Here is a 13296-nt window from a genome sequence, read left to right on the forward strand (position 1 = left end):
ACTGGTGGAGCCTCGGAGGTGCCTGTTCTGGAGGTGGATGGAGGCCTGGCGCTGACAGAACCCGTCTTGGCGTGTGTGAAGGCACAATACTCGGCGGTGTCTGCCTGTAACCTGGGCAGCTTGCACGCGTTGCTGCGGTCTGTATTAATAGCAGCCAAACAGGAGAAGAATTTAAAAGACCTTGTGTGATAATCTCCTGTAAGTGTATGTATTGTATTTTAATGGTTTGCAACCATTAAAGAAGACACTAATGTATGGGAGATACTGTATCTGTAAATTGAAGATATGCCTCCCTTCTGTGCCGATTTATAATTTCAACTCTGTGGGGAAAAAATTAGCCCATTTGAAGAATCTTTGAAATTTCTGTAGTTAAAGCCAGAAGAGATCTAACTCCTGTACAATACAGAATGTAGAACTTCTTTATCAGTGAAAAATTTATCAATATGGAAAGCAAACGTCGCTTGGCATTTCAAAATACCTGTCTCATTTTGGGAATGGAGAGAGATTAGGTGATTATATTCTAGAACAAACTCCTTCTGTCTTCAAAGGGGTATAGTAAAACAATATGTTAAATTATGGTTTTATTGCCCAAGATTAATTAAATGGGGTGTGAGGGGGTATAGAAATTGTGGAGCCAGTGCTAATGGTAGTCCTTAAAAGAATGTAAATCTTGTAAAAAAAAAAAAAAAAAAAAAAAAAAAAAAATGCCCCATCCAATTCACCCCCTCTCGTTAGCGTTCTGTATAATGCATACATGCACTTACCATGCTTTTGAATTAGTTTAGTGCCAGTACATTGAAACTTGTGGATTCAGAATCTGCAGGCACAGCACAGTTTCTTCTGGCAACTGTTCAATCCCATGTGAACACAAGTAGGAATAGTATCTCGACTATAGAAAGGCCCTCGTGGAAAAAGATAAACCAAACAAAGAAACTGTTCCTTGAAGAAGAATAGTGTTATAAAATGGGTGCTGAGAGCTGATGTAGTGTAGGAGGTGTAGCGTAGCGGGAAGGAGAGCCATGGTGTTTGACTTAGTATCTCGCTCTGAGATGCGCTATCCGTAGCTGTTTGGAATGGGACTGCATTTATGAAACCTGGCACTCTGCCTGGAAAATAAATGGAACTCTGATATGTTTGAAGTATGTGGCTTAACAATAGTGATAATGTACCCTTTGCAGAGCATTGCTGAAGTATTCCGATGTTTTATTTGTATGGAGAAATTGCGTGATGCACGTCTGTGTCCTCATTGCTCCAAACTGTGCTGTTTCAGTTGTATTCGGGTGAGTTTGCTTATTATAGTTTATTCTTGCAAATGTATAAACTTAAAAACTACTGATCTTGTGATCACATTCTTACTACTTTCTTGCTCCTTTTCCTGGAGTTCCAAGGATTCCTTTTTCCTGCTCTGTGCTCTTTAGTTTCCCTTTCAAAATCTTTTATGACACCCTGAGGAAGAACTAGGCAGGCTGTGTATTGCATTCAGTAGTGCTAATTATAGGGACTATCTGGAATAATTGCTTTTAAGAAACAGACCTGTAATGATGCCTTCTTTAGCATCTTTTGAGAGTCAGTGATGCCTGTGTGGAAGACAAAAGTTGGAACAGGAAGCAAATGCTGTTTGCATCTGTCAGTGTGGAACACTGGAAGGTCATAACATCACCTTTTGTCATCATGGAGATGTTTTTAAATGCTTACCAAACTAGTATGATGTGATCAGATACAGGCAAAATCTCTTTTGAGGGAGTCTGGTATAGCAGGCTGAAGCAGCATCTGAAGTTCCTCAGTTCATTTATTAAGGTCATGGTTACCAATGTGTAACACTTCAGTTCTAAATCCACATGCTGTTACGTGTTAGTGTAGTGGGAGAGGGTTCAGCTGAGGTTTTCAGTCCTCCGGTAGTATTTCCAGAAATTGGAACAATCATCATTTGCTTTGAAAGCTCTGACAGGAACTATAGGTGAAGGATTTGTGTTACATATTAAGAATGTTAGGTGACATATTGTTGCTGGGTGGTGAGAGATTATTCATGAGAATCTTTAAATGTAGTAGTGAGCTGACAAATGTAAGCCCTTCAACTGCTGAGCTTTTACGCTTGTAAGTTGTAGTGGGCAGGTGAAGTTCTTTCCCTGCTACTTGTCTTTGGAACTTTCTGGAAGAGAAACTTTAAAAGGGTCCTTGTGGATTTGATCATTGAACTGCAGCTGTCTAACTTGCGTATAAATAGCTCAAGAGGAAGAAATAAATTACCTTGAAGACTAATAATTTAGACTCTGAAAAATATGTTTGTTGTATCTTTTGCTTTCTTTTGTTGAAACATGCTCTTTAGTGTAAGACTGTGGGAGTCTGCACCAGGTGTGTGGTTTGTAATGGAATTCTCTGTATAATTTTAACTGAAGTGTCTTTTACATCCAAAGAAGAGTGGTTGCTGTGTTACTAAGCTACAAATAGCAGCTTGATTGAACAGTTAAACTACAAATCTGTAGAAAAAGGAAAAAATATAGGAAGACTGTAATAAAAAGAAGTAACTCCTAATTAACGACAGAATGTGCTTGCTTTCAGTTGTTTTCTTATGGTCTCTTTAAAAATGTTTTTCCTTTTTCCTTCATAGCGTTGGCTGACTGAACAAAGAGCTCAGTGCCCTCATTGTAGGTAAGGTATTTTTAATATCAGAAATAAATTATCAGGAATTGGGTGTACTGTCCTGTTACGATCGATCTTTTTTCACTGTAGGTTGCACTAAATTTGTGAGCTTGATTTTTACTACTGTTAAAATCTGCCTGCTGTTACTACAAAAATTTACCCTGGTATAATACTTATTCTAAAATATGTTCTAGTTTTGTGACAAGCTAAGCAAGATCTTTGTTCTTCCCCTATTACACTGCTGTTTTCAGTGCATGTAGTTGGTGTAATAAGAGTAACTAGATGGCATTCCCTTTAGAACTCTTTATATTCTTCTTGCAAGAGTCAGAGACCAGAAGCTTCAGTTTTCAGACTGAAATGTGTACTTTTTTAATATCTATAATTTGTGAGACTTACTTATGTGTTGCAGATTTGTCTGAGAGGTAGCTACAATGTGTTGTCTGTTTTGGATTTTTTTAATGCAATGCCCCACCCCGTCGCCCCAAGCCCTTAGTGCTTCTGGTTCTTGAGTACCTAGCAATTCTAGCTCTTGATAGACCAAAAATTGGAAGGTAGCATATTTTTTCCCCTAAGGGAAAGGAGATATTTAAAAACAACTAACCAACCATTTCTGCAGAGTTTTTTTTAATATTCCGCTTTTAAAGTATTTGATCAATAGCTTTAAAATGCTTGTAAGGAGGTAAATATATCTACATTTTACAAAGGGGATAATTGAAGCACTGCAGTGGGGATAGTTGAATAATGGGAGAAATTGAAGAAGCACTGAGAAATGAAATTATTTGCTTTATGCAGTAGCCTATAAAGAAATTTGGAAATAGTTCTTGGGTTCCCCATGTCACTATTCTGTATGTCATTGTGGGGTGGTTTGTTTTAGTTCCTGCAGCCCCCAAATGAGCAAATTGACTTAAAACATTCCATTTCTTGTTCTTCCGTTTTTGTTCTTGTTTTTTTTTTTCCCCCGAAATAACTAGTACAGTTTCGGCTTTTTGCCTATGACTTTTCTGATCGTGTAGAATTGATGAACTAAATTCACTTCAATGCTTCTCTTTTAGCTCCTGGAGCTGAGTTCTTGCTCTAACTCTAGCAATGCTTTTTGCAGAGCCCCGCTACAGCTACGAGAGCTCGTAAACTGTCGTTGGGCAGAAGAGGTCACACAGCAGCTTGATACACTTCAACTGTGCAATCTCACAAAGCACGAAGAAAATGAAAAAGACAAGTAAATGGAGCATTCTTCACATAACGCGTTTTGCAGTTTGACTTATATGAGCAGGCTTTTAATTTCAGCTCATTATTAAAATCAGGGAACAAACTGGTAACTTTTACTTACTTAAAAGCTGAATTCTGCTCACTGTCTGACTAGAAGTTGGAGTTCATTTCTGTCATACTTAATGGAACGAGAAAAGCTCTTCAGTGGCGTTGCCTAGAAAACTACTACTATTTCTAGTTTGACTCAATATAGTTAAAATGAGAGATATGGGAAACATGAAGGGTAGTAATACTTCGTAAGGCTTTTAGCCCTTCTTAGTGACCATACATCTGAAATAAGTCTTCTCTCAATGGCTTGCTAGTTTGGCAGTCCCATTAAGACTGTGGGTGCTGATTTGGGATCTTGGCACATAAAAGCAGAGAAGCTGTTCTGAGAAGATGTCTTCTGGTCCCTTGCGAAATGTAATTGATAAACCCTGTTTGAGATCAAAGAAAATATATAAAGTCCCACAGAAAGCACCACTATTGCTGTATCGGTCACATTACTGCTGTTCATTCTCCTTCCTTGTCTTCGGAGCCTCCTGTATTTTCTGGTATATTCTCTTCCTAGGAGCAACTGTCAGTAATTTCTCAGCAGGATTTTCTCCTGGTTTTATCCCATTACCAGTGCTGTTATGTGCTTTAAGATATATTCTGGAGATCTGGAGGAGAAAAGTGTGAAAAGACGCATTGAAAAATGGACAGGGACTAATTATGTGTTCTATACCTGCCTCCTCCTCAAGTTCCTGAATGCTAATGGAGGGGGAAGGGAGAGGCATGTATTCTAGGTCTGGCCTGGTCTGTGCTCAGTTTCTTGATTGATGCTGTTCCTGAAATTTTAAGAAATGTCAAAGATCAGTTTGTCCAAACAGTTTAAGAGCCATTGCTCTGTGGTTACTTTAGGTTGTGTTATGATTAGGATTTTAATAATGTGAAGTAGTAACTTCCAGAATTCTGAGCTTGATTCATTGATAATATCCTTTATCTGCTGGGTAGAAATCCAATTTTAGTAATGTACTTTCTCTCTATCTCTGTGAAGTACTTCCTGAGAGAATACTAAGAGCAACATTTATTTTACAAAAGGTTTTTACTGAATATAAGTAGTATTCTTGCAAAACTATGCTGATGGTTTGTGCTTTACTCTCAGTATTGGGTAGCAAAAGTGAAAATGTTAAACTGAGTTTGCAGAAAATTCATAGCTATTTTCTGTTGATGATATGTGTATTTTTTGCTTAAGGTGTGAAAATCATCATGAAAAGCTTAGTGTTTTCTGCTGGACCTGCAAGAAGTGTATCTGCCACCAATGTGCGCTTTGGGGAGGAATGGTAAGAAGAGACTTGCTTGCTTATGTGCACATGGTGTAATATGTCGCGGATGGAGTGAGAGTGCACTTCACTTGTAAAAGAGAGCCCTGGGCTGTCCACCGTTTATGGAGTGAGCTGATTGACTTATAGTCATATTTGCATACCAGCAAGACGTGTGGGTCACTGCTCCAGACAGCCGATGGCTGCTGTGTTGCCATCCGTCCCCAAAGTCCAGCATAAGCTGGGAGCAGCCGTCAGGACTCCCACTGGTGGGTACTGCTTACGCGGACGGGGGGAGCACGCTGCCACACTCCACCCCGTGACTGTAGTCAATTCATCTTACCTTCACAGAGTGGTGCTACGGTCACCTCTTGCCTCTGTTCCATGAATAGTATATTTATAGTTTGTGCGCTTAGAGATCCATGGTAAGTAGATAGCAAAGCCCTGCCATTTGTTATGCATTAATTTGTAGGTTTTGGGTGGTTGAAGTTGGGTTATTTGTTTTATCATGTACCAAACCTTTATATACAATATAATTATAGGCAATAGACGTATTAGAGTTAGTGAAATCACAGCTGGGTGAAGCATAAGATTAAACACTCCTGTTGCTCTTGGTGACCATCCAAGAAGTTTTCCACCAATGGTGTTCTCCATCCTTCTTCACTCTTTCCAAGACGTGGTGTAGCTCTTCTATGTCATGATGAACAGTGATTAGGGTTTTGTGTCTATTGTTTCAGATGCGTTCTAGCAGTTGACACAGGTCATTCTGGTAGTTTCTTCACCAGTGTAAGATTCATTCCGATGGGGGTAGGCAATAAATCTTGACTCAAGGTATAATTAGATTGTAACAACTGATAAGACATAACAGCAGCTGAATAATTAAAGTTGCATCCCATAACTTTAGTAAAGTTATAAACAAATATTTGAGCGATTGCTTGTATCTACAGTAACGTTATCTACGAATATAAAATCACAAAGGGTTCTCATACAAACACATCCTTTTCCAATATATACAAGTACAATTTCAGGGGCTCCATTGGGATGTATTTCAAAATGACAAACATTTTGTTCAGTGTCAAGACAAATGTCTTGGCCTTTGATGGTGTTACTCTCACAAATAAATCCTTCTTGTTCCTGTACAACATCAACAGTTTGCCATTTGTTTCCGTTTCTTTGGCCCCACATTCTATGTTCTAATGGATAGAGTATAGCTCCATTGTGATTTAATCCTAACGCAATGATTGGGAATGCGGCATATACCGAAGCATTGCGTGTGGTTAAGACAAAAGCTGTGGCCCTATCGTTGATGGGGTCATAAGTGAAATGGACTAAATGGCACCAGGATTGGAATTCTTTCTCAAATGTAGTTGCATTATCCCAAATTACCTTTCGAATTTCAGTGGGTAAGGTGCCCTCTTCACCTTCTCTTATAATTGCTGTTACTGTAGATTGCATCCACAGTTGAGCTTGGGTACAACTAAGAGCTAGAGAAACGTTATTTTGGGCTACACCAAGTGCCTACGCAATCAATTGGTGGTCCCTTTCATTAATTCTTTCCCACTGAGGCAATGTATCAGATAAGACCATTGCTTAGTTCCCAATGCTAATAGAGAAGACCACAATGGTTGTCCTAATTTGTTTAAATCACTTCTTGTTGTGCTCACTTTATTTACGAGTACTCAGTTTTTGCAAAGAATACTCGGCTTACAGGGCTTCCAGTAGGCCCATATCAATTATTTAATTGATGGAGTACTTTGGGAAGTTGCGTATCCCATTAAGCCTCATGTGGTTTGAGATTCCTTTTCAATAAGCTGTTAGCTCTTTCTACCATCCCATTTGATTGAGGGTAGTATGAGGTGTGGAATACCCATTTAATTCCCTCTTATTTTGCCCAATCTTGCACTTCCTTACACGAAAAATGTGAGCCATTATCACTTTGGATAACACCAGGAGTAGGTAGATTTGAGAACCAAAACGATAGCCCTAGCACTGTATTTCGCCCGTTGGCTTTCCGACAGTTAGTCGCCATACGCAAGCTGGAGACTACTTCCACTCTTGTGAGGGTGTATCGATATCCCGCAGAGGATTTGAATGGTCCGATATAATCAATTTGCCATGTAGACCATAAAGTTTTCCCTTCATTGATATGCAGAGGTGGTGCTTTAGCAGGATGATCTCCCTGTAATTTCAATTTACACTGGGGACATTCTGTAATAATAGTTTCACAAGTTTTTCTGTTTATAGGTCAGCCTTTACTCTGTGCAGCAAAGTAAAGTGCGTCTTTACCTGTGTGGCCTCGGTTTTGATGTAACCATTCTCCCAATCGATACCACTCAGGATTTAAGGTGATTTTCCTAATTTTAGTTAGCTCATCTACCTTTTGATTCCACTTTGTGGCTGGTTGATAATCCTTAGCATGACCTTTTACCTATCCCATCTTGAAAGGTGTTTTCCTGGCTATATCTAGTAATAAAGGCCAATCTTTGTTTCTCCAGACTGGGGATCTACTTCCCAATTCAAGATTTCTCATTGACAGAGCCACTGTGTGGCACCGGCCCACACAGCGTAAGAGTCTACAGATATAATTTTAGCTCCATTCTGTGCTGCCAAAACAACTGCTCTTATTTCTCCTACTTGTGCACTGCCTTCACCTTCCTCTACTACTTGTTTGCAGGTGGTAATATCTAATGCAATGGCCTTATATTGCCGTTTACCCTTTTTGCTGAAAAATCCGTAAACCAAATGGTTTCTGTTGGTGTACCCTCAGTGAGGGGTGGTGCATCCAGAATGGGAGAAGGTTTAAAAGATTGTTGTAACGCTAAAGGTTCTGTGTTTATGGGCATCTGCAGTTTGGAAACCTTAGTGTGTCCCTGAGTTAATTGCGTATTTTTTTGCAACTCCTGTTATGTAGGCATACTGTTTTCTGATAGTGGGTTTGTGTACAACTCCTTCTGGGGGAGCAGTCCCCTTTAGGATTGCTTCTAGGAAATTAAATGGTCCTTTCGTTGTCCCTGATGTATTTTCTCAACTTGTTTAACTGCTCAGACTAAAGATAAAAGTCCCTTTTCCCATTCAGAGTATCGTCGTTCTGTTTCTTTAAATGCAGTTGAGCTAAACAGTAAAGGTGTTTTTGGCCTATCAAGGCCAGTTTGGAACAGTATACAGTAAGTAGCATGTTTGACGAAACCGCATTTAGCTATAACAGGGGGTGTACTGGTCCCAGAGGCTGATATGTTTTTAATTTTTCAGTTAGAGTTTTGACTGCCTCTTTATGTTCTAATTTCCATTCCCAGGGTTTGCCTTTTCATAAGAGTGAGTATAATGGATGGGAAATGATAGAAAATCCAGGTACATGCTTCCTCCAATATCCTAAAGTTCCCAAGATTTGTTGTAACTCCTTCCTTGATAGGGGCATTTGCAGCTCTTCGATTTTTCTTAAGGTATCTGGAGGAATCACTGCGCTGCCTGCTATCCACCAAGTACCTAAAAATTTTACTTCTTTACTTGGTCTCTGACATTTTCCGGGTGGAATCTCAATTTCTGCTTTATTTAGTGCTTGCTCTACTGCTGCTGCCGCTTCGCCCACCTTCTCAGGGGATGTTCCTCCAATCAGAATATCATCTATGTATTGGTACAGTTTCACTTCTTGGGGGAGTGAGACTGTCTGTAGAAGTTAAGCAAGTGCGGTATGAGCAATTGTGGGTGAATGTTTATATCCTTGTGGGAGTCTGTTAAAGGTATATTGTGTTCTCTCCCAAGTGAAAGCAAACTTCTCTTTATCCTCCTCCTTCAAGGGAACCATAAAGAACATGCCTTTTACACCTAGCGCCGCCGTGCACGGTGCGCAGCTGCTTGCAACGTAGCTGTTAAGTTTGCAGGGTTTGGTCCAGCAGCTGTTAGCGGGCCTGTATTAGCATTCAGGCACCAATAATCAATTGTTAAACACCACCTCCTGTCTCGTTTCCGAACTGGCCAGACAGGTGAGTTATATGGGCAGTGGGTTCTGGAGATAATTTATCATTTCTCCAGATCAGGTATGACTTCAGAAATTCCATTTCGTGCCGCTGCAGAAATCAGATATTGCGGTACATTAGTAATTTTTGACTCAGGGAGGGCAGGGGCTGCGCAAAGTGCATGCGCTGTAGCCTCCTGATTTCTGCCGGGGTTGGGATTGATATTTGAGCCGAAGGACCGCATGCTGCCATTCGGTAGGCGCCAGGTTTGTCCGTTTAAAACATCGAAACCTGAAATATTTTCATTATGATCTTTAATTGCAGAGTGAGTAGTCAACATGCGCTTCTCGCCCAAGAGCCATAAATTGACCTTGGCCGTTTGGTACATCACACTCGTTCAGTTCGCACCGCTAATCTTTAACTCTTTGCCTCGGGATCACACGCCCAGCTTCTCGGCATCTTGTGTTAGGGGTGAAATTTGTGCTCCCGTATCTATTAAAAACGTCATCAATTGTCCTTGAAGACGAACTGGAATTAAAATGTACAGGACATCATCACTCATCCACTAATAAGCCTCCACTTTTCGGACAGGCAGGCCCAGTTGCTGTATGGACACTCTTTTTTTGGCTTCATGCCCTGCAATTCCTCCCTAAGGGGGGAAGGGGTTGTCTCCCTCTCTTGGGACTGTCACTGGAGGAGTTGAACTACACTCCTTCCTTTCACGGTTATCTCGTTTCTGGAATGTTTCAGTCAGACTCAAGATAATGCCGGTAGGCTGGCCTTGAATCGCGGCTCTGGGAATGCCTAGGGCTAATGCATTTCTCCATACCTTTAGGTGCTCTTCAGTGGCTTCTGAAGTATGCCAGTTGTCACGAGTCCATTCTTCTGAGAAGTTGGGACGCTGATTTACTCCATGCCTTCATAAATAATCAGTGATACTACTTGCCATCCTGCTGACTATACCAGTTTGTCGCAGATGGAGTGAAAGTGCGCTTCACTCATAAGAGAGAAGCAAAAATATACTTTATTGACATAAAATAGTGAGTTAACGAAGTTCAATGGTAAATGCAACAGTGATTTAACAAGATTCGATGGCAAGGTACACTTGATTATTTACTGCATGGAGGAGAGGGTCAGACAAAAGTGTCAGGGAGACCCTCCCCTTGAGTCATGAGGTTCAGAAAGGTCCCCCTTTCTTTCTAAACTCCTTCTCAGACAGGAGTCTAGGTGCGGCTGGATCCAGTCCTAGTACCAGACTGGTCAACGGTTTATGTCTAAAGGATTATGTATGCACAATCAATCCTTTATATCACTTAGCTAAGATTTCAAAGTTTAGCATGCTACTAGTCACTTGCCGAGGATCTGGCAAGGAATCTCTCAACCTTGGGGAGTAACCTTGAGAGGCCTCCCTACTCAAGGGGAGATCCTGGCGTGCTGCCTGCTGCCGTGCAGGAGAGCTCAGTGGGCCCTGGGCTGTCCACCGTTTATGGAGTGAGCTGATTGACTTATAGTCATATTTGCATACCAGCAAGACGTGTGGGTCACTGCTCCAGACAGCCGATGGCTGCTGTGTTGCCATCCGTCCCCAAAGTCCAGCGTAAGCTGGGAGCAGCCGTCAGGACCCCCACTGGTGGGTACTGCTTTCGTGGGCCGGGGGAGCACACGGCCACAGTACGTTACAATTAGAGACTGCAGCAGTTTGAAGAAATAGGAATGCTATGAAACTGTTGTAATGACTGTTGAATTACCATGCAAATACTGTAGTTGTATGTGTGTTTATAATTTAATGTGAACATCGGTTATGAAAGGCGATACCTTCTGTTTATAATTAGAGAAGCAAATGGAATTTTTGCTGAAAGGAGGTCAGAACTACCTTCCGTGTTACAAACTTCATGATGTCTTGGACAAACTGTAGATGGTGCTGAGAATTTTTATGGGCAAAGGAAGAAGTCTTTCTCAGAGAATATAGATAACACTTACATTATTTAAATGCCCTGGCCTGTAATCTTGGATATCTTCAAAGCTGTGTTAGTAGCACAATTCACCACACTGTTTATTATCCTTTCAATTGAGTATTTTAAGGAGAGACTGCTGTCATTGTTTGGAGTATAAGTGGTTAACTGCCCTTATTTGGGAAGGGTATTTTAATAATAATAATAAAAATAAGATAACCCTTCTATCGTTATTTGATTTGTTAGAGAATTGCACAGTGAATGAAGCAGTTTATTTTTGGAGGACTGTTGAGACTCCAAATAACTCTTGACAGGAAGCTTTGATGGTATGAAAGCCAAATTCATGACTTATGAAGGGAAGTGAAAGACAGGCTTCCTACATACAATCTGCTTTGGAACTTTTCCAAAGTGAGTGATACACTAGGAGGCTTTCTTCCTCTCTCTTTCAGTAATTTAATAGGAGTGGAATAAAGTTAAAATGGGATGCTCAATTATTTCTCACCGCCCTCCCCCTCCCCCCTTTTTCTTTTCTAACAGCATGGAGGACATACTTTTAAGCCACTAGCAGAAATCTATGAGCAACACGTCACAAAAGTAAATGAGGAAGTGGCAAAGCTTAGGAGAAGACTCATGGAATTGATCAGTTTGGTGCAAGAAGTGGTAAGAAATTGATCCAAGATAATGTTAAGCTTTCCTGTAGTATGCCATTGTCAAAGGATAACTGTAAAGTGGGAAGTGGAGATTCTGTGAAGGTAATCAGATTATCCCACGGAGAGAAGTTTTTACTTTTTAGTTATACTCTTTTTATACAATGTGGAAATATCAACATATTCTCGATACTGTTTTTGTAGTTGCCAGACAGAAAAAGATGTGAATTAGCCAACAGGGAATTTTTCTTTTGATGTATGCTATTTAAAAGCTAGACTTGTGCAGTTCTTGGAAAGATATATTTTTGTCAACATTTATAAAAGTGCAGTCTGCCATGCTAAACAGGTATAAAAATGCTTTATTCTTACAGAGCTTATTTTCCTTTCTTGAGGACAATAGACTACAAGTATATTTGAGCCTACAGGATGGGCTGTAAAGCAGCTCACCAGTTAGAGCTTTGAAGTTTGTGTACCTCCTTTTTCTTCCCCACAGGGGTAAATGTGTTAGACATCCAAATATCAACATGTTCAGCTTTGGCAGTTTCAGTGGGAATTCCAACAATTCAATACAGTTTCTTGTATTCTAGGAAGGATTATTTTTGTGTTCTGCTGAATGCTGTTACATTTATGGTGTAGTCTTTGTGCAAATAAAATCAGGGTTTTTTTAAACAAGTTTTCGTATGGTTTTTGTCTATGCTATTATTCAGGTAGTTGTTTGCCACATGCAGTGCTAGGTTAGCTCTGCTTCAGCTCAAATGTGACCGTTATATCACCAGGTGGGCTATTTCTAAGTATTTGTAAAACGTTGAGAGGATTGCGGCCTTCACTTTCCAGGGTGAAGGGCGCAATTTTTATCAAATTGTTCTTGTTACCAAGAAGGTAACTTTTCTGTGCTGCTCAAGAAGAGAAACTGGCAGTTGTATTTACAAATTTGTATACTAAAGAATCTCTGTATGATAAATCTCTATGTAATGAGAAAATATTGCTCAACTTTACTGTTAACCTTTGGTCACCCACCAGAGGGCACGCTTATGTATTCAGTAAAAGTCAAAGGATATTTACAGGCCATTCCTGTTGCCAGTTGCAATACAGCTCATCTAAAGACACATTCCTATTTTCTTATTCTAAACATGCAAGCTTCAGTAAGATGAGGATTTTTTTTTTTCCCTTCATAGAAGAATAGGGCTGGAGGGGATGCTAGGGCAGCCTAGGCATTTCTGGGATCTGAGAGAGTGGAGTCAATGTGTAAATGAGTGAAACATGCAGAAGTGTGAAGGCTTGCTTTTTGTGCATGTTTTTTCCTGAACCCTGTTTTAGGAGAGGAATGTGGAGGCAGTGCGTAGTGCGAAGGATGAACGAGTTCGGGAAATCAGGAATGCAGTGGAGATGATGATTGCCCGGTTAGACACTCAGCTGAAGAATAAGCTTATAACGTTAATGGGTAGGTATTTGCCTGATTTATTATGTGTAGGAGTAAATCCATTGAGAAGCTTTCTTGCCCTGCCCCATAACACTTTATGGTGTTAAGCAAGTTAACTGCTAACAGAAAACTTCT

The 13296-nt window shown here is 40.3% G+C and overlaps 1 protein-coding gene across 12 annotated transcripts in view; it reads left to right on the forward strand.

The window, feature by feature from the left end:
• The window catches only part of TRIM37 (tripartite motif containing 37), a 37738-nt gene that overhangs the window by 1997 nt on the left and 22445 nt on the right, over nt 1-13296 (forward strand). For 10 of the 12 annotated variants that reach the window (XR_012676561.1, XR_012676562.1, XM_075168474.1 and 7 more), the window contains exons 2-7: nt 1179-1280; nt 2609-2649; nt 3740-3856; nt 5123-5210; nt 11632-11754; nt 13059-13182. Coding sequence is in view for 10 of the 12 variants with exons in the window: in XM_075168474.1 (XP_075024575.1) it covers nt 1179-1280; nt 2609-2649; nt 3740-3856; nt 5123-5210; nt 11632-11754; nt 13059-13182 (595 nt within the window). In the remaining 2 variants the exon portion in view is untranslated. Of the gene's footprint in view, nt 1-1178; nt 1281-2608; nt 2650-3692; nt 3857-5122; nt 5211-9977; nt 10183-11631; nt 11755-13058; nt 13183-13296 lie in introns of those variants that run through there. The other 2 variants (XM_075168481.1, XM_075168480.1) reach the window with 2 other exon arrangements.

The sequence above is a fragment of the Calonectris borealis genome, chromosome 19 (genome assembly GCF_964195595.1).
Source record: "Calonectris borealis chromosome 19, bCalBor7.hap1.2, whole genome shotgun sequence".
NCBI lineage: Eukaryota > Metazoa > Chordata > Aves > Procellariiformes > Procellariidae > Calonectris > Calonectris borealis.